The 23,470-nt window shown below is 36.6% G+C and overlaps 1 protein-coding gene across 2 annotated transcripts; it reads left to right on the top strand.

Annotated features, from left to right (window-relative positions):
- The first annotated feature begins 9,456 nt into the window (after positions 1-9,456).
- On the top strand, positions 9,457-20,007 carry LOC128496645 (anterior gradient protein 3-like). Of its 2 annotated transcripts, none has more exons than XM_053466370.1 (8): positions 9,457-9,569; positions 14,961-15,095; positions 15,589-15,652; positions 16,126-16,178; positions 18,164-18,240; positions 19,184-19,247; positions 19,504-19,587; positions 19,822-20,007. In XM_053466370.1, the coding sequence occupies exons 2-8, from the start codon at positions 14,990-14,992 to the stop codon at positions 19,869-19,871; spliced, it is 498 nt and encodes a 165-aa protein (XP_053322345.1). In that variant the 5' UTR covers positions 9,457-9,569; positions 14,961-14,989; the 3' UTR covers positions 19,872-20,007. The 2 variants fall into 2 exon arrangements, with proteins under 2 accessions (XP_053322345.1, XP_053322346.1); XM_053466371.1 differs by lacking the exon at positions 9,457-9,569 and adding an exon at positions 12,659-12,790.
- The last annotated feature ends 3,463 nt before the right edge of the window (positions 20,008-23,470 follow it).

Below are 23,470 nucleotides of genomic sequence, written 5' to 3'. Positions count from 1 at the left end.
AGAAAAAGAAATTGATTCCAGACTGAAGTCATCAGCAATCTAGTCTTTCCTTGCTGTTCTTGGATTGCAATCATGCTACCCTTTGACTGAGGATGATGTGAGTTATGGTACAGTACGAGTGTGATATTATGTAGCGTCGTGGGCATGGGCATATGGCTCTCTTGAGTCTAGAACAAGGACAGATTAAGATCGGAGTCTTTAAACCAGGAACAATGGGAACAATGGTTCTTATCTGCCTTCAGAAACGATGCCTGATCAGCAGTGCTTGCTTGGTTATAAGTAATTCAGCAATAATATTTATTTATTTCATAATAGACTGAGCATTTTTGTGTGATAATTAGGGTCATCATCTAGATTTAATTTATTTGGGTTTCAGGTAGTTTCTAGACTTTCTGTATGTCACATACCTGCTTTTCTTATCTTCTGTAAGTTAATTCTATAAACTGCCTTAATTTTGAAGCCGTTACTGGCCAATTTCTGGTTCAATTATCTATTTTTGCCAGTTGCTGCGGAGCTGTGCATTACGCTAACACCTGCAGTATCTATGGGTGTCTGTGTCTCAACCTGCAAATAAGAAGACCAGCATATATAACATGGAAACCATCACATTCAAATAATAATAAATTGCTATTCTATATATATATAATATTACATTATACAACCTTTTCCTTTCCTGTGTGATGTAGACTAGTTAGTACTGGTATTACTTATTTTTGTAAAATGTACCTGATTAATACGAAGTAAATACAATACTTTTTATTGCGAACATTGCTGCACTGCATTCATCCATGATTAGATGCCAACAACCAGCCAAATAATGCTTCTTGAGCTTTCTGTTTTAAATTATACACATTTTAGGAGTCCATGAAAAATAAAAATAATTGCGTTTCCATGAACTGAAATTTTTAATTGTACTTTGCTTTTCTTATAGCTACAATATATAATCAGCCCTAGACTGGTACATCATTGCTAGAGTGTATTCATGCATGTCTCCTTTTCACTGACAATATCGAGATGTATGACATCATATGCTGACACATTGTCTCATCGACCTACAGGCTGTAGGCTCTAATCCATATTTTAGCCCAATCTTTACTATTTTCCCATTCTTGCTATTTGGGTATATTTTTGTTTTCATGTGATGTGGATATGACTGGTCATAGCACTGCACAAACAATTGTCCCCAAAACATTATTCATCATCAACAAAAGACTCAAATTTTGTGGTAACTAAAAAGTGGGAAGTAAAATTAAAGTTACTAAATAGGCTACTGGTGTTGAGAAATAAATCTTTTCAGTATTTCCAAATCAATACTAACAATTTTGAAAATTCACTGCCAATGCATTAAAAATAAGAAGTGGGCACACGTTAAATTCATTTTTCAGGATCTCTGCAAATATTTTGGACACAGCTTGAAAAATAACACCTTATTTAACGTGAATTTTCAAGGTACAATAAATGTGGAATTTTAGATTAATAAAATATAATAAAGCATCGTGATTACATTTCTAATGAGTTACAGAGCTCGACGGACAAAACAAAGTAAGCCAGCATTCTTCCCCTTTAATTCATACTCAAGGTGTTAACGCCTGAAATTTTCCTTTACCGAGGCATGAGAAAATATTTTTTTTTTTTTGCAAATTAAAATATCATGCTCTCAATAAACCTGCCAATTACAGGTCCTTCTAAAGTATTCTTGAGTAGGTTTCACAATGCTTTGTCCGATGTGAAGGTGCAGCAGACTATTTACTCATCTTAATACTTCCTTAAGAAGAAGTGCCCGAAACTAGTGCCGAAAAAGCGAAGTGCTGAAAAAGAGTGAAGTAGATCTTTAAACAGCCACACATCTACTCACCAGTGACCAATGTACAATAATGTGCAGAGACGTATCAGAGCACTGGTTTGAAGTGTCACATGTGCCATCTGCTGCGCTTTACTGTTGACACGTTTACAGCCTTTACATTTAAATGTACATTTTAGGGAGGAACCACATGTTTGAGTAAATGAAAGTCACACAGTAAAATACTTACGGTATAATGCATGCACACCCAGGGCATATAATGTAATTTAAAACACTTGACAAGGATACAGGTTGTCAACAATGATTGGAGCCATACTATCTCAGGGATCAACAATAAAAATAAAAAATAAAACCATTTCTCTTGTTTTTTGAGACATTTATCCACATGAGATAATACTGGGCCTGGGACAGCTGCCCTTTCTGCCCCTGTCAGGATGGGGGAGGCACAATGTGTCTATTCCAAGACACAATAGGGAAGGAAGTCCCTCATCATTATGTAGGATGCATCTTACTACACGCCATAATACGTCTCCACAAGAAACAACACAGCAGCCATCTGCATGCATATGGAGCAGCAGACCTGTATGTTTTGCATCAGCTTTAAGTGTAAAGCCTAGTTTGGCACAATGACCTATGCTTAGGTGTTAAGCTTCTAACATTGCTTCTTGGCATTTTGTTCTGACCTCTTGTTTACTGGTGTTTAACCGTGAGTCTGGGCATGCATATATTATTGCAAGTAATAGTTATACACATTCCTAAAACTAGGTATTTTCTTTAGGTATTTTAGGTACTATGGAAATATAACCTTGGTTGAAGAAAACATCATGAATAGTGCTGGTTTTGTTCTGTTCCTAAAGTGCATTGGCTAGTGGTGTTACTGGTACCGCGCGCACATGTACTTTTTCACTTAAACAAGATGCCAGCCTGGTGCCTACATTAAGTATCTCTCACTATAGATGTCTTCATATAAACATATAATATTATGGACCATTTTTTCGATTGTAAAGACTCAAACCTTCATCGGCCCATGGTCTTGTGTTCAGGAATAGCTTTATGCCAATCCCATGCATGTTTACATTCCCTCACTATATTGAGTAGCTGTATATTTTGTGGAATAAATCTTTATGAAAAGAAAACCTATAATCATAATAATAATAATATATCATAAACAGGCAATGATGAACTGTCCTGTAGTCCAAAAAGTGGCGCAAGTCGGAGCCAAATATATTCTGTCTGCCAACCAGAAAGAACTATAAATGAGACATCTTAGGGTTGGGCACGTCTGTCTGGGTCCTTAGCCCTGAAAAAATCTATGCTTTATCAGTGAATTGAAAGTTGGACGTGTTTATCATGTAGTCGTCTTCCCTCAGTTTTTTCTTTTGATATATATATATTATAAAATAGTATAGTAGGCATTATATATAATATATTATAATATAATATAGTAGACATTGTTTTATTTGGTGGCAGGCATAGTCACATACAGGTTTGAGAACCTTGACTATCAGGATAGGGAGTACAGCATTAGAATCTAGAATTGGAATCCGCATTTCATTAATTACAAAATTGCTAAACAATAGTTAATGACAATGATCACGTAGACAGATATTTACATAGATGTTCATATATTACTACAAGATATAAAACTGGGGCCATTCCAGCTATTAAGAGAGACTCTTCCACGGATCCCATTGCCTGCAGCCCGTCTCGCGGTGTAAAGCTTTGAGGGTCTTCCAGTGTGGGAAGTGACATGAGCTTAATCTGTTTCACTCCTATCTTATGCAAGGATTTTGACTAATACACTATCTGCATGACATCATACATTGAGCAAAAGTGTCATCTCTGTATCCTCAACTATGTTCATCGGTCTCTCCACGCAGGTATGTGCAGTCGTAACAAAATAACAGAAAAAGTTATTTTTAATCTAATTTAGGTTTATTTTAGATACATCAGGGAGACAGCATTTATTGGGCGTTGCTTTGCAGGATTCTGTTGATGTACTTGATGTATCCCTCAGGGAATGTCATCTTTCTCTTGCGGATTGTAGCCACCTTCTTCTTTTCGTATGCCGCAGTACCGCCCTGCAGGGTTCTGTTCATTGATTGTTTCTGCTTCTTGCAAAATGTAACACGCCTCTTCCACTTACGCTTCATCTTCATGATGATAGCACCTGGAAGGAAACTCCAGCTTTTAGATGTATTGTGATGTCATAATCTAAGGCAATTTTTCCTTTTTTTTACACTTAAGGATGTGAGGAATCTTTGCACTTTTCCTATCTTATTTCCAAACAAAATCTTCCCCTGCTTCATTTAAGTTTAACCACACAAATCATATTTCTTTTTCAAGACAAGTAGGACATATTTTGAAGCCATACATAGATATAGATAAACCATCATTAGTTTTTTTTAACATAAAAAATTGAAAAAAAAAGTAAACAACATTTTTCACTTAGACAAACTGATGCTATATTGATATATAGTGTAGGTATTTGTCTTTATACCATGATATGCTATGATTTTTGTTATTACTATGGGTTAAAATATGATCATGTACATCCACTTTCTAAATGATTTATGTTCTTACCTAAAATCTGTATATGCACACGAGGAAATTTCTCTCTAATCCTCCCACCCCAATCCACTTTGGTGAAAAGAAAAAGGGGAGAATTAACCCTTTAGGGTTACTAAAAGGTACAAATGCACCAAGGCTGTAGATCAGTCAATGATAGTGATCAGACAGAAAAGAAATCTAATGTATTTTAAAAACAAAAATTGCTTAGAATTGGCTGCAGTATGCCTGTATGCCTCTCTGCCTTACAATCAGAGTGCTTCTCTGAACACCGACTAGGGCAAAGTGGCGCACAGAACAACGGCTAGGGCATTGTGATGCACAGAACACTGACACTGGGCATCGTTTACTGATGTTGCCCTTGGCAACATGCATGTGATTGGCTCCTCCAGGAGTCACATGCACTGAAGTGCCACCTATTGGCTGTTCCTCTCTGCCTGGGCACTGGGCATCTAGAAGCAGCGGTCCTGGTGGCAATCACAGCTGCTATTAGCCGTGATTGGTTATAATAGCTGAGGATGTAATATGGTTTACATTTTGTGAGAACGTAATATTACATTCTCAGTTCTTAAAGGGTTAAAGAGGATCTGTCACCAATATTTATAAATTACTAGTATCAGATTAAAATGTGTTTTTCCAAAATATTTTACTGTTTTCCTTTTTTTCTTAAACAGTTCTAGTTTTTGTATAATGTAATGCTTTCGGGCAGCTGCATATTAGCCATTTGTATGTGTTGTAACTCTTATCATAAGCACAGTCTACTAGACAAAAACTCCAACTCCTTAACATTCTCCCTATGGTAAACAATAGAATGACTCGGTGTTAATCACCCAGCAGTATATTCTCAGTAATTAAAGTCTATGTAGGAACAGGCTTCATTAGCATATCCAGAAATAATCAGCTCAATTCTGCAATAGATTCTGCAATCTATGCTTTATCAGTGAATTGAAAGTTGGCCGTGTTTATCATGTAGTCGTCTTCCCTCTGTTTTTTCTTTTGATATATATATATATATTATTATATAGTATAGTAGGCATTATATATAATATATTCTAATATAATAAAGTAGACATTGTTATATTTGGTGGCAGCCATAGCCACATACAGGTTTGAGAACCTTGACTATCAGGATAGGGAGTACAGCATTAGAATCTAGAATTGGAATCCGCATTTCATTAATTACAAAATTGCTAAACAATAGTTAATGACAATGATCACGTAGACAGATATTTACATAGATGTTCATATATTACTACAAGATATAAAACTGGGGCCATTCCAGCTATTAAGAGAGACTCTTCCACGGATCCCATTGCCTGCAGCCCGTCTCGCGGTGTAAAGCTTTGAGGGTCTTCCAGTGCGGGAAGTGACATGAGCTTAATCTGTTTCACTTCTATTTTATGCAAGGATTTTGACTAATACACTATCTGCATGACATCATACATTGAGCAAAAGTGTAATCTCTGTATCCTCAACTATGTTAACCCCGGTCTCTCCATGCAGGTATGTGCAGTCGTAACAAAATAACAGAAAAAGTTCTTTTTAATCTAATTTAGGTTTATTTTAGAAACATCAGGGAGACAGCATTTATTGGGCGTTGCTTTGCAGGATTCTGTTGATGTACTTGATGTATCCCTCAGGGAATGTCATCTTTCTCTTGCGGATTGTAGCCACCTTCTTCTTTTCGTATGCCGCAGTACCGCCCTGCAGGGTTCTGTTCATTGATTGTTTCTGCTTCTTGCAAAATGTAACACTCCTCTTCCACTTACGCTTCATCTTCATGATGATAGCACCTGGAAGGAAACTCCAGCTGTTACATGCATTGTGATGTCATAATCTAAGGCAATTTTTCCTTTTTTTTTTACACTTAAGGATGTGAGGAATCTTTGCACTTTTCCTATCTTATTTCCAAACAAAATCTTCCCCTGCTTCATTTAAGTTTAACCACACAAATCATATTTGTTTTTCAGGACAAGTAGGACATATTTTGAAGCCATACATAGATATAGATAAACCATCATTAGTTTTTTTTAACATAAAAAATTGAAAAAAAAAAAAGTAAACAACATTTTTCACTTAGACAAACTGATACTATATTGATATATAGTGTAGGTATTTGTCTTTATACCATGATATGCTATGATTTTTGTTATTACTATGGGTTAAAATATGATCATGTACATCCACTTTCTAAATTATTTATGTTCTTACCTAAAATCTGTATATGCGCACGAGGAAATTTCTCTCTAATCCTCCCACCCCAATCCACTTTGGTGAAAAGAAAAAGGGGAGAATTAACCCTTTAGGGTTACTAAAAGGTACAGATGCACCAAGGCTGTAGATCAGTCAATGATAGTGATCAGACAGAAAAGAAATCTAATGTATTTAAAAAAAATGCTTAGAATTGGCTGCAGTATGCCTGTATGTCTCTCTGCCTTACAATCAGAGTGCTGCTAAGAACACCGACTAGGGCAAAGTGGCGCACAGAACAACGGCTAGGGCATTGTGATGCACAGAACACTGACACTGGGCATCGTTTACTGATGTTACCCTTGGCAACGTGCATGTGATTGGCTCCTCCAGTAGTCACATGCACTGAAATTGCCACCTATTGGCTGTTCCTCTCTGCCTGGGCACTGGGCATATAGCAGCAGCGGTCCTGGCAGCAATCACAGCTGCTATTAGCCGTGATTGGTTATAATAGCTGAGGATGTAATATGGTTTACATTTTGTGAGAATGTAATATTATATTATCAGATTGTTTTTCCAAAATATTTTACTGTTTTCCTTTTTTTCTTAAACAGTTCTAGTTTTTGTATAATGTAATGCTTTCGGGCAGCTGCTTATTAGCCATTTGTATGTGTTGTACCTCTTATCATAAGCACAGTCTACTAGACAAACACTCCAACTCCTTAACATTCTCCCTATGGTAAACAATAGAATGACTCGGTGTTAATCACCCAGCAGTATATTCTCAGTAATTAAAGTCTATGTAGGAACAGGCTTCATTAGCATATCCAGAAATAATCAGCTCAATTCTGCAATGTCACCCAAAGTACCAAATGACTTCCGATCTGGAGATCTTAGTTTATTGGAACATTAGAAGATAAAACAGAAATTGTTTAACCTACATCACTGTACACAGCACTGTACTTTGTGCTCAAGTTCAAAATGTTCTTCCATAGGACATCCCCACAAAAAATATTATGGCGCAGTATAGTTTACTTCATGAAAATATATATTTAAGAAGTTACACGTTATTCTTCAATTAAAATAAATGTGAGTTGCTTTTCTCTACATGTTGGCAGTTATTGTGAGTGAGCAGTTTAAATGATCAGCATGTTTGGGAACTTCCCAGGATAGGCCGCCTGGAGCTCCTCCTTTTCTGGGGGAGTGGCTTCTTGAAGGGTGGGGCCAGTCCTGTGTGGAGGTAGGGCTAGCTGCACAAGGGGCAGGATCTCATTACATTTACTAGAGTAGGAGGGGAGTGGGTGTGACAAACGCCCCTGTCTGGAGAACCAGGAAGGTGACCCGGTGAGTTCTCAGGTATGATGATGATCTAGAGCAGATACACAGGGCAGGGCAGACCAGAGAACACGCGGCTTCATTTAGGTTATTATAGCCACAGTGTCAGCTTAAGTGCCACTGTGCAACACAAAGGCCTGGACTGGCCATCGGGCATACTGGGTGAATATCGACTGCACCAGTGTGTTTTTCTTTCTTCTTTATAAACAGTATACATGTTACACTGTTCAGAATATAATACATTTGATGAGGTTATACATCAGCAACATCACCAGCCTATTAACCATCCCTAGGCAGGCTACCTGGCAATCTCCTTTTTCTGATGAAGTGGATATTTGTAGGGGAAGGACTATCTGTGTGAGGTAGTGGGACTAGTGCCATAGTGCCTTTTGTAAAGGTAAAATATGTTAAATTATGCTAATAACCATCAACAATTCACCTACAGAACTATCAACACTGATTTATCGGTCACATATGCCTGCCTGAAAGTATATTGAAGGGGATGACTTTTAGATTAGATTATTAGATATTTTGATTTCCTTTCCATAAATTATTTTTTTTTTCGATTTTTTTCTACAAATTGAAACAGAATACATATAAAATATTTGCATCCTAGGTAAAACAGTGCTTTAGCTCCATTGACAGCATTCATCATATATTATGTTTTTGGGTATAATTAGCGCTACATTGCGAAAACAATTTACGTTTGGATTTAGAAAACTACCTAACTTCCTTTATAAACTCTGTGTGCCATGAAATAATCATACCTGGAGTTACACATAACACATTCCTTACAGTGACATAGAACTGTGGTAACAAGGAGCATTCATTTATCATAAGCCATTTGATAAGGTGCTGGATGTGACAGTTTAAAGGGCACATTGTCACGATTCATTGTTACCTTTCAAGCGTCCCTCTTTACTAGGGTCAGTCCCTCTTCGGGACCCCAATCCCCTGTCCCCCTTTACTCGTCTGATGTCCCTATTTTCTAGGAACTCTGAATGTTTGCTGGGTAAGAGTGTATTACTGTGTTCTACCGCCGTAAAAGCTAATCACTCTCAATGCCTCCCTCCCAATGAAAGTAATTAAAAGTGTCAAGTCTTTGGCTATTATTTTCATTCTAACCTTTTGCTTTTTCATATGCTCCTGTAACAATATAACAGTATCTTTACTAAAACTTTAATTTAAGTCAAAATGGCTTTAGTTATTGTGTGAGAATAGCTGGATTTTAATTATGTTTCTCAGTACAAGATAACTTTTATGTATCGTTTAATCTCCTAGCGCCACTGAACCAAGAACTATTTGCTTCATACAATAGGTGCATACAATTCCAACTTTCATTACGGGTTTCATTTTTCATTGAAACTAACCCAGCCCGTTCTCTTTAGCAAAATACAAACACTGGCCCCATTTTCTTGCTTCCTAATTTAATGATATGTGATCCAAGGCATGAAGGAGTGAAAGCAAGGTATCTTGTGTTCAGCCATGAGAAATTCCCAGAACAAAGTGAGCTCGACCCACCTTTTTTTTTTTTTTTTTTTTTTTTTACAAGTAACTATTTCCTTGTTTCCATAGTTACAGAAAGGTGCAAGTCAGTCGTTCAATGTACGTCTATAAAACACTCTTATCTAAGTTAGTCCACACAGAAAGAATCCATTCGTGGGACTCGCCCAGTGTAAGTAATTACGTTCTTCACTTAATACTTGCGGTATTCAACAAAACTTACCTAAAACGTAATCCATAAAAGGCAGAATTTATTTAAAGTCTGATTTATTTTACAAAGATTTTATAACGTGACTTGTGTTGTATACAAGATCTGTAAACCTTTGGTTTGTAGAGTAATATGTGTTACGGAATGCTAAAGTTGAATAGTGATATTGCTGTTGTGGTATTGGGCATGAAGATTTGCTTTGAAATATTGCAAGTTGCGTATGTAATCAATCAGTAGTGGGTCTAGATTTTGGGGGTTCTAAGTAAAAACATATAGCGACCCCAACTATAATACAAATTATGAAAAAATAAATATTCAAAAACTAGGAAATGTCATAGTTATGATGATAATGTTCTATGAGCTACTTAATCAGCTTAAATGGTAGGACCACCTCTGGATCAATGCTTGTGATTGAACTATTATATAGAACAGGAGTAGGGGGGGTTTAGCTACCTATCTATTTTTTTGTTAAAAAGGAAAGGATAACTATTTTTAATCTGGCAAATAGCAATACCTGCATCTGTAAATAATATAGCATAGATATCAACCTTAAAACACAGCCACGGTGTAAATTGTAACTATTGGAAGGATAACACAGAATATTGTAACTAAAAATAAATTATTTGATTGATTGTCATTGATTATTTAACCCACATGATTTGGACCATTTGATTTGATTACTCGTTCAAAAGTAACATTCTGCCTTCTTATATTGCATCTACCACTCATAGCAATGGTGGTGTGGCTAAACTAGACTATAGAAGAGCATGGAAAATGCGGAGAAATTATTCAACCTTCTAAATTACCTGCTGATTATACACAGCTCAGTAACAAAAAACCTAACCCAAGCTAGTCTCATAGAAAATGGAATAGAAATAAGGCTATTCTGAACTGAAGTCAGAGGTGAAGTAAAATTGGCGCTGTTACAGCAGGTACAAAGATGGGCCATATAGTTATTTTTACTTCTATGAGTGCTATGATACCTTTATGAGAATGTTGATAAATGATATCTAAAAATCCTGATTATTAAAGCTTGATCATTTTGATAATTACATTATGAAGCCAGATCAAATAACTTCTTCTTTGTTGAGAATCCTGCATTGAAAATGATTTCTTTGGTTCTCCGCCAAGATGAACCTCTTGATCCCTTCAGCCCTTCAGACCAACCCAGTAATGACACAATATCAGCTTTACAGTGAAAAAGAGCCAGCATGAAACATAACTTGTCCACAGAACATGTCTCCCCAAGCCAAGCCAGGTGACCTTTTCACTCAAAACAATAACGAAATGGTGGCCGATTATTCCCAATGTGAGACTTAGAAATAGAAAGAGAAAACACAGCAACTACATAAACAGCACATAGTGGGAGTGGGGGGTATTTTGCAGAGTAGCCCCAAAGAATATCCACTTTAATGCTTTAAAAACTATATATCAACCAACAAACTACAGATGTCCTGGCAAGGAAAGGCCAGCAGTCATTGTGCTGTTTCTTGATGATCAAACAGGGTCACTTTTCAATGGAAAATAGAAACTTAATATTGTTTCTGGGTGCCTTTTGACCTTCACCTGAAAGTGAAAAAGGTGTAGTTATTTCACAGAACAGTGCCTTATTGTTACACCTGAATCGACAAATCACCCGAAACCCAACCAAACTGTGGGACAGGATGGTCCAGGACCGTGACAATATTATCATTCTTTAAAATAGATTTGTACACTTCCTAATGTCATCAGATAAAACATGGACAAGTAACAAAAATTCAAGTATTTCACAACTGAATTAGTTGGTAGTTTTATATAAATATTGATTTTGGTACAAATTTGGGTTTTGTATCTCCATAGCAAGTAATCAAATGGTCCAGTCATTAAGAACATTGCTGATTTTTATGGTGGCCACCAGGGCCGGCCTTAGGGGTGTGCGACCTGTGCGGCCGCACAGGGCGCCATGGCAACAGGGGCGCCTGCCCGGGACTTAAATTAAAGCATCGTTTTTTTTGTTTTGTTTTGTTTTTTAACTTTGTTTAACATCCTCCATATTAAATAAAGTTTTTTTTAACTTTATTTAACATGGAGGATGTTAAATAAAGTTAAAACAAACAAAAAAAATGTTTCAATTTAAGTCCCGGGCAGGGGCGCCGAGTGGTCGCTCGTGAAGTTTTCAGCGACCGCTCGGCGCCCCTCACTCTCCCTGACTCCATCTGGAAGACGGACGCCTCCCGCTCTCACCGCAGGACTCCGGCAACGAGGTAAGTAAGGATAGGGAGAAAGGGCAGAGGGAGGGGGCAGATGGGGGCAGTGAGAAGGGGCAGAGGACAGTAGGCAGGGGGGAAGGCAGTGAGAAGGGGCAGAGTGGGGGGGCAGAGAGAAGGGGATGGGGGGGCGCCAGAGGAGTAGTCCGCACAGGGCACCAGAACACTTAAGGCCGTCTCTGGTGGCCACTTTTCAAAGTTAGCGCCATAATACATTTTTACACATAACCCAAACGTGCTTTATTCTTCGTGCTGAAAACCGAAAAATGTAGTCCTAATAATTTAGTCACAGATTATATACAGAAATTTGTGAAATCCACCAATACAAGTGATTCGTAGAGGCCTTTTAATAGCCTTTTTAAAATAGTTTATATACTGTATGTATTTGTATAAAATGTAAAGTAATAAAATATTAATCACAATTTTATTTTGTTATTATCCTAAAAAGAATCATTGCTACGAGTTATAGCAAGTTGATTAAACTTAAAATAATAGATAAATATATATATATATATATATATTTATCTATTATTTTAATAATATATATATAATATATATATATACACGTCTACGTAAAGCATATTTATAATGATAAATATGGTGGTAAATAAGGAGAAGCGGTTGAGGCTAATACAGTGAAGTGCGTTAACCATGCATGATATAGGCATAAATCTATCCCTAATTCCCTATAATAAGACGAAACCAAAGACTGAGAAACTAACGAAACTAAGGTCTGAGACATTACATCAGGAAAAACAGGCTATATATCTATATTTCTATATTTGTATTCTTTATGTCTGCACCTGGGTTTTGTATTCTATAAAATATAAGGTAAACCAAACAAAGCCCTCTGTGCTTATATGTGGCATTACAGGCTGGGGTGTGCATATCAAGTTTGTGCTAACAAAAGCAGTGAGAGAATAGACTACTAGAGCAAAGGTAAGAGAAGAGAACGTGAGAAAGGGAATGTAATGTGTATTAAATACCTGGCGTATATGTTTTTGTGGAGAGTACCCAATTAAACATTTGTATATGAAGAACATAAGTATTTTAACAAATTCTATTATATATTACACTAAAAAAATGAAATCTCTTATTGCTGGTTTATATATGCTAGATATAATTCAGTCAGATAAGGGGAAAGCCAAAAAATGATATCCACATATTTTAATTCACCCATCATATGTTTCAAATTAACGTAGCAATAATAAAAGATACTGAGTCCTAGCGCCCCTTCTACCCTTGCACTTAATCACGACTACCATCTGTTCTGACCTAGGGCAGACCTGTGCTGCATTACTTGGGGCTCCATTGGGCTCTGTTGGTCAATAAGCCCGTTACAAGAGAGATCACTGATTTCCCCAACAGGACCATTGATATGACTTGAAATACAGTACACTGTGGTGGGGACTACCTTTGGATTGACATAGTCTTTGTGGAAACAGACATCAGCCAATAATGCAGGGGCGTCACTGTAACATCTAAGCTATTCGCAATAAATGCTGGTTGCCACCAAGCACATCTGCCATACATGTAGCCCTGGAGCTAAGCTACACTCTAATAGGGTGTCCATAAGTATATAGGTATGTTTATCTGTTCATTGGTACTGCCACATAGTAATGTTCAACTGTGTAAATGGAACTTAAAGAAAGAGGTCATCTTGACCTCAAAGGTATTGTCCACCTTGAGCCCAAATGAGTTAATAACTTACTAAAAAGGCTTTGTTTTAAGCAGTAGTATAATCGTTCACATAAATTATCCTACCAGATTTTTTCTTCCGGCATTACAATTGCACCTGTCCGTTTATATAGATTTTGTATTAAAATTTAATATTAATTAATATAATTGTATTATAATTTAAGGATTTGTTCATTCATTTTTCTTACCATGGAAAGGTTAACTTTTTGTTCTGTTTAAGTCGATAAACCACAAAATATCCAAAAACACCTTAGATCTTATAGTTACATGCTCATACCTCAGAATTAGTTTAATCCAGTATATCTGAGAGTGAAGTGGAATTTATTGATCATTGACTATGGAGCAGACTTCTTCATATTGTGCAACTATAATTACCGGTATGTCATAGTTGAGCTCTTTCAATGAATACAGGTGGCTCAGTTAAAAAAAACTCTCAGTAGGTTACAGTTCTCATAAAGACTTGTATTAGAAGCATTGGGTGATCCTAGGTATTGACTTCATGTATTCTATTTTTGGGGTAAGTTATTTGAAGTTTTATCGTGAGCATATTTATAATGTATTACCTATATGGATTTATTATGCAGTTTTATAACCCCTGCTACAAAAAAGTGTGTGGGTTAATAGAGGGACTGATCTTACATGCCTGTTATAAATACCGTATTGGCCCGAATATAGGTCGCACTTTTTCCCCCCACTTTAAGTCTTTAAAGTGGGGGTGCGGTCTATATTCGGGGTCTAGCGCCCGACGCCCGGGACATGCAGTCCCGGGCGCCGGGCAGGCAGCGGGGTTAGGATACAGATCCCCCGCAGCGGTGCAGGGGACCTGCATCCTACTCTCGGATGTCCTCAGACAGCCTCCCCTGCCAGCACTTCCCACGGGAGGAGTACCGGCACAGGAGGTTGTCTAAGCGCATCGCACGGACGTTCACCGGCAGCGGCAATGCGCCGTTGCACTTCCGCTGAGTGCCGGCACCGGGAGTTGTATACACGACGTGCATAGATGTCCCCCTCCGGCCCCGTAAGACACCCGGGAGTCTGCTCTGGTAAGTCGGGGGGGGGGACAGAGTGGCAGCGTATCTCGAGGGGGGGGACAGAGTGGCAGCGTATCTCGAGGGGGGGGGACAGAGTGGCAGCGTATCTCGGGGAGGGGGGAGGACAGAGTGGCAGCATATCTCGGAGGGGGAGGACAGAGTGGCAGCATATCTCGGGGGGGGGAGAGGACAGAGTGGCAGCATGTTTTTTGGTGCTTTTTTAAAGAAAAAAACTTTTTCTTTAAAAAAGCACCAAACTTTTAGGGTGCGGCCTATATACGGGGGCGGCCTATATCCCAGCCAATACGGTATGTCATGTATCATTGTACAACGTTTACTGTTATTAACTGTTAACTTGTGTTTGTTTTTCTTACTTGCAGTTCTTTGAAGAGAATCAACATAGGTCATCATGTTTTCTTCTGCATTTGCCCTATCCCTTGTATTACTAGCCTTCTCCTCCAACTTAGCTAAGGCAATCAAAAAAGAAAAACGCAACCCACAGACACTATCACGAGGTCTGCATATTTTTTTTCTTCTTACATGTATGAGACAATATCCTCTTCTGATTATATTAAAGCAAAAGACCATAGTTCATAAACTGAACCAACTCATTTAATAAAGTCTTATAAAATTATTGGTCAGATGGAAGGTCTGGTCGCTGTCTGGTCAGAAATAGAAAATTTATGGCACTTAGGGCAAGATTCTTCATGACTATATATATAGTATATATATGTGCTTAGCATAATGGGAGGCAAGAAGTTATAAATAATGGTATCAGCCTGAGCTTCTGCCCGTACACCACTCATTTTTAAATAAGGTCCATCCATGTCATGGTTATTCCATAACATACAAGTTGACATAGTGATATTTTAGGTGCAGAGCTCCAGTAGAGCATGATGTATTTGTTTCAATACATTAGATATATGAAATATATAACAGTAATATATTTAAGCATGCACTGCTGTTTTATATTCTGTATTACACTGTGAAAATTCTTGCTTTTCCTAGGGTGGGGCGATGACATTACATGGGTTCAAACCTATGAAGAAGGACTTTATAATGCTAAGAAAAGGTAAGAGGTCTTTGTCATAGTCTAAAAGTATATTTATTGCTTGTAATTAGGCTGTAATGATCCATGAAAGTATGTGAGTTGGCAATGTTGTGGTTTCAACTCACCCACTTCATAGTTCATTATGAAGGCCAACATTGGCAAGTTTCTTCATTAAGTCTGAGGAGACTAATAGCTGAAGAAAAATGTTATTACTAATATAGTAATGATATTAATTTTTATTTAAACAAACATTTCATCAAATATATTGGTAAGTTATTTAAATATACAATATCTGGTTCACTAATCAGGAATTTGCATGTATTGGGTGTTGGGCAGAGCTGTGCCAGGTGAATTTCATAATTCATAGTTAATTCATAGACATCCACTCACGGAAACTTACTTTCCGTGATGGGTTTAGTGTATCGATAACTGCTGGTATGAGACAAGCCATGAGACTGTTTCACTTATGCGGATACATTCTGTTCTTTTTTCAGTAATAAACCTCTTATGGTAATTCATCATTTGGAAGAATGTCAGTATTGCCAAGGTAATATATATTTTTGATGCTGATGTATAAGTGTAGCTGGTTATATATATATATATTTTTTTATATCAATTTCTCAACTCATTTGTCTTTCTGGACAGATGAATTATTCCACCCTGTCCTTGTTCCTCATTTTCTCTTAGTTGGAGAAAGTGATTTCATACAGGAAATGTGCAATTTGGCATTGTTATAAAGTATTTTTTTTACCAATGCTATGGTTGGGTACACTTTTGTAAATCTGGATGTGAATTGCACAATGAACTAAGCCTGTGCTGCCAAGATGGAGGAAACAATATGAGGCATAACAAAAGAAAAGAAAAAAAAAAGTTACATAATAAAATAAGAAAGGAAATAAAGAGAATAGCAAGCAGTGTTTCTGATCCACTTAGGGCATCCCATGGTACATTTCATAGGGGTCCTGAGTAAAGCTACTTACTGCCATGTTTCCATGTGCGTTGTGACATTTATGTCACTTGACCGACAGGTGTAAAATTGTACGGTTCCCACAGTATCTCTCACAGGAGTACATTTTCACTTTTTGGCTTTAGTCTTGAGACATACAACTGATACATAAAATTAATAATTAATAAAAAAAAATATATAGCCATATTAGCCCAAGATAAAATGGAGTCTTTAGTTGAAGTTGTAGCATTAATTTAAAACAGATCAAATACTCCTGTAAACTCTATATATAAAGAAAAATGTCTTTGAATGACAACTATTCTTTAACTAAACTATACATTTCTAGTACCTTTTTGGAGCTGTGGCAGTAATCCAAAAGAATGCACCATGTCATAATGCGCTCTTGTTTTGCCTCGGCAGTCTTAGCATTCATTCATTAATTTCATCATGAAGCCTCTTTTTTTATTGCCGGCAGGCTATACTGATTAGCTAATTCTTGACTGGGGTTTGACCTAGAAAATAATTAAATTATCATTTTTATAGCAGTAAGAGTACTGTTCTCACAACCTGATAATGTCATTCCGTTAATAATTGTCACTAATGGGGCTCATTTATTTTACGTCCAAGGGATCACATATGGTTCCTGTTATAACTGTTATCTCATGTAGCATTTGTCTCCATTCTAATCTTCATCGGCTTCATACTGTCCATATCAAATCTTATTTTGCCTTATTAAAAGGTTATTTTTTTTCTAGTGCCGTGTATGACGACAGCACAATTGTAGCACAATATTAAAACTTATATAAAAACTTAAAGAGGCTGTTCATATTAATTTAATACAAATGATATACAAGCCCATGATATCTCCTATTTGATAGAGTAAAAAGCTGCGCTGAAGTAGACAAGGGTTAAGCCGGTCTTAGTTCCACTCCTTGGCAGAAATCCATCTTAACCTCTTAGCTACATTCCCCAATGTTCTCGGAGTGGGATTTAGGAGCGTAGATGACATTACTCCATTCTTTTGGAATTGTAGTTTTTTTTTTTATAAAAGTACAATGTTTGAAAAATCATCTTATCACAGCAGCAACCAATGGGATACTCCTGCTGTTACATTTCATTGGTTTGTTAGGTTGTTATGCTGAAAAGATTTTCATTCTGAGCACATACAATTGGCTTTAAATGAAATCAAACTAATTTGACCACTAACTACATATTGAAATTTGGAAATTTTGTAGTTAAAACCAATTTTGCCCTATTGGTTGTCCTAAATAAAATGTGTATTTTATTATACATGTTCGCTTTACAGTTGTGCTCATGAATGTAATGGATAGATCGGCGATGAATGATTAATATATTCTTTGTAACTGAAAACCAACAAATTCTAATAAAAATACAGCTGGAAATATTCCATTTCATTTTAGAAACGATGTGTCCATTCCCTCTGGTGTGCTACAAATCCTCAAACCTTTTAAACGTAATTAAATGAGTTATCTTATGTATTCTTGGTTAAACTGTGAAGCATCTGTTGTCTGATTTATGAATCATTTCATTAACTATTAATTATATTTACATATTGTTATTATTAGCATTAAAGAAAGCATTCTCAGAAAACAGCGAAGCACAGGAATTAGCACAAGAAAAATTTATAATGCTCAATCTTATGGTAAGTTCTGTAAATTCCATTACAGTTACTAATGCATTATAGCTGGATGTTTAACGTCTTATTTCATATTTTACAAATGTGTTTCTTATTCAGCACTTCCTGACATCTTTAGTTTTCAAAAAAGCGATTTATTTTACAGAAAGTAGTCTGTGGGATAATTAATGAGATAATTATAACTTTAATTTCTTTAGAACGCAAAAGGATTCCAGTGCGGCTATTATACCACCACATATAAGCATATATATATATATATATATATATATATATATATATATATATATATATATACGTATTCCTGTTTCTATGGGATCTGGTTTCTTAATCGCAGCTATCTCCAGGCATCATGGTTCAGTCACTGAAATGTGTGCACACAATGAGGTATTGGGAGAACAAGTACCCCCAGAGTACCAGTAGGAGAGCCAATATGGGCTGGAGCTGGGTTTGAGTCTAATACCTGACCCACCTTGGCCGAGTGTGGCTCCAGGAACAAGCTGGATTGGAAGTGCTGTCTTCACCTTCATCATTGGTTCCATGGTTCCTTCTGGTTTTCCGTAGCTTGTTTGTGGGCTCTGTGAGAATCCGATTCTGTTCATGCCACACAATTACATCCATGATTAACTGTAGTCTGTCCGACAGCATCTTCTGTTTCCATTTTAACACAGTAATTGATGTTTAACCCCTTAAGGACAATGGACGGTCCCTCAACCCATTGAAAACAATGCATTTTGTCATTAAGGGGTTAATAAGGTTAAGTTAGGAATAAGAAATTAATCTGACACGTTCCAATTATTAATAATCATGGTAAAAATATCTTTAAGGAAGTATAACTCTGAAGGAACTTCGCGTTTCCGTTGTAATCTGTCACTGACCGTTCCTGATGTTTTTGGACACTTCATAGTTGCTGTGTTTTAACACAATTCAAATGCTCTTATTTTCTTGATAGCATGAAACTACAGATAAAAACCTTGCGCCTGATGGGCAATATGTACCCCGAATTATGTTTATTGGTAAGTTGATGATTTTGTTTTGTATTTCTGCTAGTATCTAAGTGAATGCAGGAATTTGCATATAATTGAAACAGCATGACAGCTTGCAAGTTAATCCACTGGTCGGATACTAAATACACCATGAATTAAAGAAAAACATGACAAAATAGGTAAATACATAATAGATGGTAGAATGAATGAAATCGATAAGCAGCACCAACATTTGAAAGGACAGACAGACCGTGACATTTAATGTTGATTTGTTTTTGTATTACAGATCCATCGCTTACAGTTAGAGCAGACATCACGGGAAGATACTCAAATCGTCTTTACACTTATGAACCGCAAGACATTTCATTATGTAAGTATTATTAGTATATAGTATTATTACAGCAACAATGATACAATACCATTTTCAAAGCAACCTGCTTATTGCCCCCCGTGATGGGTTTAGTATTCATATATAACATTAAAATCATATGTTTTATGTTTTCAAGATGTTTTTTGCAGAGCTTATTTCCATTGTTACAGAATAAAGTACAACTGTAACATATAAACCTTCTGCTTACCTTCTTCTCGCTTCTTTTTTTTGCAGTGATAGAAAACATGAAGAAAGCCTTACGTCTTGTTCAAACCGAATTATAAAATAAACCAGCTATATCATTACTGACACTGTATTATACTAGTTTATGTATCTCTACCTCTGCGGCCTTAATACTAATGAAGGAGAACAGTGGAAAAGGAAATAAAATTGGTTTTTTTTTATATTTTAAACTGGAAACCTTCGCTAATATTTATCATATATAAGGTTTGGGTTTTTTTTTTTTTTAGAAAACACTAACTTTTTAATGTATCTAGAGTGATTTTTTTTATTATTTTGTTGTAATGCTAATTTACCAGCATGAACATTTTGTTATTGAAAAATCCATACTTTACACGGAGCTCTGTCATCATAGACATTCTTGAGTCGTGTAAATATTCATAAAAATATTGTTTGGGTTAATACTTCTTTTTATCTCTTAGCTTCTTTGCAGATGGCACCAAGCTGTTATTCAGGGTTGATGGTCACTCTTCATGGTCTCCTTCAATTTCTTCTGTTTCAATTTATAATTATGATTAAACAGGTCAGGTGTTTTTTTTTAAAAGTAGACCCGAGGTCAGAGTAATGCCATAAATACCTGTTGCTCAATGAGAGTTGAGGTCCTGAGAAGATCTCTCAGGTCTTAGGTCTCTTATAGTATCAACTTTGGTACAAAACACCTTAGAATAGAAGAGGGGTATGGTTAAAAAATGCATGATAAAAACATTAAAGAGCCGTGTGTAAAATGAATGAAAAGCTACTGTGCATTATACATGTATGTTGGTGAGTCGTTTCTTGGTATGTGTTTTGTTAATGTGTCAGCTAGTTGCTGATTAATGATAATGATTAAAATAGCTATTAAAATCTCATAGAGAAATCATATATACAGAATTGTGTATGGTTTGTATGTCTGTATGGCTGCATCTTCTGCGTTGCCAAGTAATGCAGACACTACTGAATACAGTAAGAATATTTTATCTTCATGTGATGGAGTACTAACAGAATGTTCAGAAAGCAAAATCTGCTTGAATCTGCATGAAATTAAAGATTAGGCAATGCACACCATATATGATGAGGGAAGGGGGATTGACATGTAAATCCTCCCATGGATATATAGATAGAAGAAACTCCTATTTTGTATTGCCCTGATGAGGATCCGTTTGTAGTTGAAACGTTGGTATGGTAAACATAACTTTATGAGTGTACGTGGAGCTTTGTTCAATACGAGTTGACTTTAGACTATTATATCTCTAGGACATGGACTGACACTACAGATGACTTTAGACTATTATGCCTCTTTGAGGGCTCCTGCATGCTTATCTTTCAGTATGGTGAATCCCTCCTCACAAGGAATGCTGTGTTCCATGTAAAATCACAGTGCCCCCATCTCCCCACCTCCCCGGTCCCCCTTGTCAGGGTACTAGCAATTGTTCCCCCCAGGGGGCATGGTCCCTGCCGGGTGACCACTGCCAGTATGTAGTTGCAAGTAGAATGCATGCACTGCTTAGCAAACATATAAAGTATTCCTATATGTACCATCCAACATGTCGTGTAGCCCTTGCTCATGCAAGAGCTATCTGGGTGTTTTCTTGTAATTGCCTTAACCTGAGTCCTGCACCGGTTTCCAGTGCTTTGCCTTGACCATGAGTTGTACTGTCACCATTGGATCCTGAACTTTGTACCCAACCTCTGCTTGACCTTCATTCCTGCCTTATCTATTTGTAGTGACATTTCATGCTCTGGTATACACCACCTTGGGCTGCCCTGTCTAAGATTCTGCCTTGTGCTTCTGCACTACGATCCTGATGTTCCAGTGCCATGTTTTACCCATCAGGTGATAAAGCAAATCTCCAGACAGCCAAGCTAAACAAGCCATAAAAATGTTTCCAGAGCCCCTTGATATGAACTAAACATGAAATACGACCTTTACATTTATGTATTTAAAACTCAACACAAAATCATTATATTGACTTTACAACTGTTTGGCGTATAGATATGAGTGTTGATTTAAATACATATTATGGCAAGTTCTGTAATGTAATTATCATTCATATTATTATTAATAATAAATGGAAAAAGGGTTTCTATAAATTTTAAAAATATAGGGTATTAAGTCAATAACATTTAACAGGTGCCAGGGTTAGTTTACATTCACTCACCTGCAACTAATAGCTTAGTGAATATATCCCTTTTAGCCAGCAGAGGGTGTTGAAGGAACTGTAAAAATCCTGATAATTTGGTAAACACTGGCAGGATTTTAGATTCTAAAAAGTTCTGAGGCTCAAAAAACACTGCATACGCTGCATACTTACATTATAGACGTTTCAGTCTTTCACGATGCAGTTTTTTTTGTAAAAAACCTTAGCACTTTGAGTTCATTTCTTGCTCTTTTAACAGATTGGGTTTAGGGCTTATTTATTAAAGACATTGGGTGCTTATGAGTTTATGTATTGTTCCTTCAACGTACATAGACTGTTTGATATTGTTGGTTAACATGTATTTTTGACTAATTAATATTCATCATATGATGACATTAAACATAAAGAAGGTGGAAAACACAAACCAAAAACGTCTGAGACCAAAATACGTGACTGATCTTCATGGCTTTACTGTGCCTCTGGCTAATAGGAAAATACAAATCTCTCAAAACCAGAAGACCATTCATTATTCAAGTTACATTATATAAAGTGCCAATAGATTCTGTAATGCTGTTACAATAGGGGACAGTGACAATATGCAACAAAAACAATTCAACATTAACAATAACTTTTATACATGTTAAGACATATGAGGAGGAGGAGAAGAGGGTCCTGTTCTTGCTGACTTACAGTCTATTGGGTGGTGGATTCATAATTTACAGAGACAGCCCGTTATAAATAAAAAAAACCTTTCATTCTACATGAAAACCCAAATTGCTGGATTCTCGTCACAGTATGTCTATCGTAAAACTAGCCATTTCTTGTTTTAGGCTGTAATGATAATAATAAGTGCTGAAAATTTTATATTTTTATTCCATGGTTTTACTGTATATTTTGATAGTGATCTCTAAAAGCCTAAAATGTTATATAATGAAAACAACAAACATTTTTAACAGTGCAGGTACTTTGGTCATTGTGGGCTCTGCATGTAATCTAATCAATGTATACGGTAAGTAAGTGTTTTAGCTCACAGAGCCAGTCAGCAAAATACTACAAGCTAGGGGTATGGCGGAACAAGATCCTCCCCAGCATCCGTCTTGAACAAACTGGGTGTTGGCCCATTTAGCAGATGGCCAGTGTGACAAACTTTATATTTTTCTCTAATCTGACACAAGCAAATATTTGCACTACATGAGAACAAAAGAAACATTTCTAGGCTGAGTTTACTTTTTAGATTGAGATATAAGGACACCTCAGCATTTAAGCAGAAAATATGCATAGGAAAATTCTTTGGCAGAACCATGAGTTTATTGAGTTGATCAATCCTGAACCTTCCAGAAGATTAGGTAGCGATGGTGAGGTTGACCACATCCATTGCCAAATGTGTTCTGTATATTAAATCAACAATGTGGTCTTTAGCGGCTGGCGTGGCAATGGCAAACCACATGAGGCTCCTTGTCTGAATTATTACACATGATTTTTAATTGGTAGGTTTGGTTCATATCACTTCAAATGCAAAAGCACAT

This window comes from Spea bombifrons, chromosome 5 (assembly GCF_027358695.1).
Source record: "Spea bombifrons isolate aSpeBom1 chromosome 5, aSpeBom1.2.pri, whole genome shotgun sequence".
In the NCBI taxonomy this organism is placed as follows: Eukaryota; Metazoa; Chordata; class Amphibia; order Anura; family Pelobatidae; genus Spea; species Spea bombifrons.
This window is presented reverse-complemented; position numbering and strand designations above follow the sequence as displayed.

Bases quoted from the DNA above. Each gene is read 5' to 3' on its own strand.
- LOC128496645 (XM_053466370.1), top strand. From the start codon at position 14,990: ATGTTTTCTTCTGCATTTGCCCTATCCCTTGTATTACTAGCCTTCTCC. The intron at 15,096-15,588 runs GTCTGCATATTT...TGCTTTTCCTAG, and splicing joins CCCACAGACACTATCACGAG to GGTGGGGCGATGACATTACA. The intron at 19,588-19,821 runs GTAAGTATTATT...TTTTTTTTGCAG, and splicing joins ACCGCAAGACATTTCATTAT to TGATAGAAAACATGAAGAAA.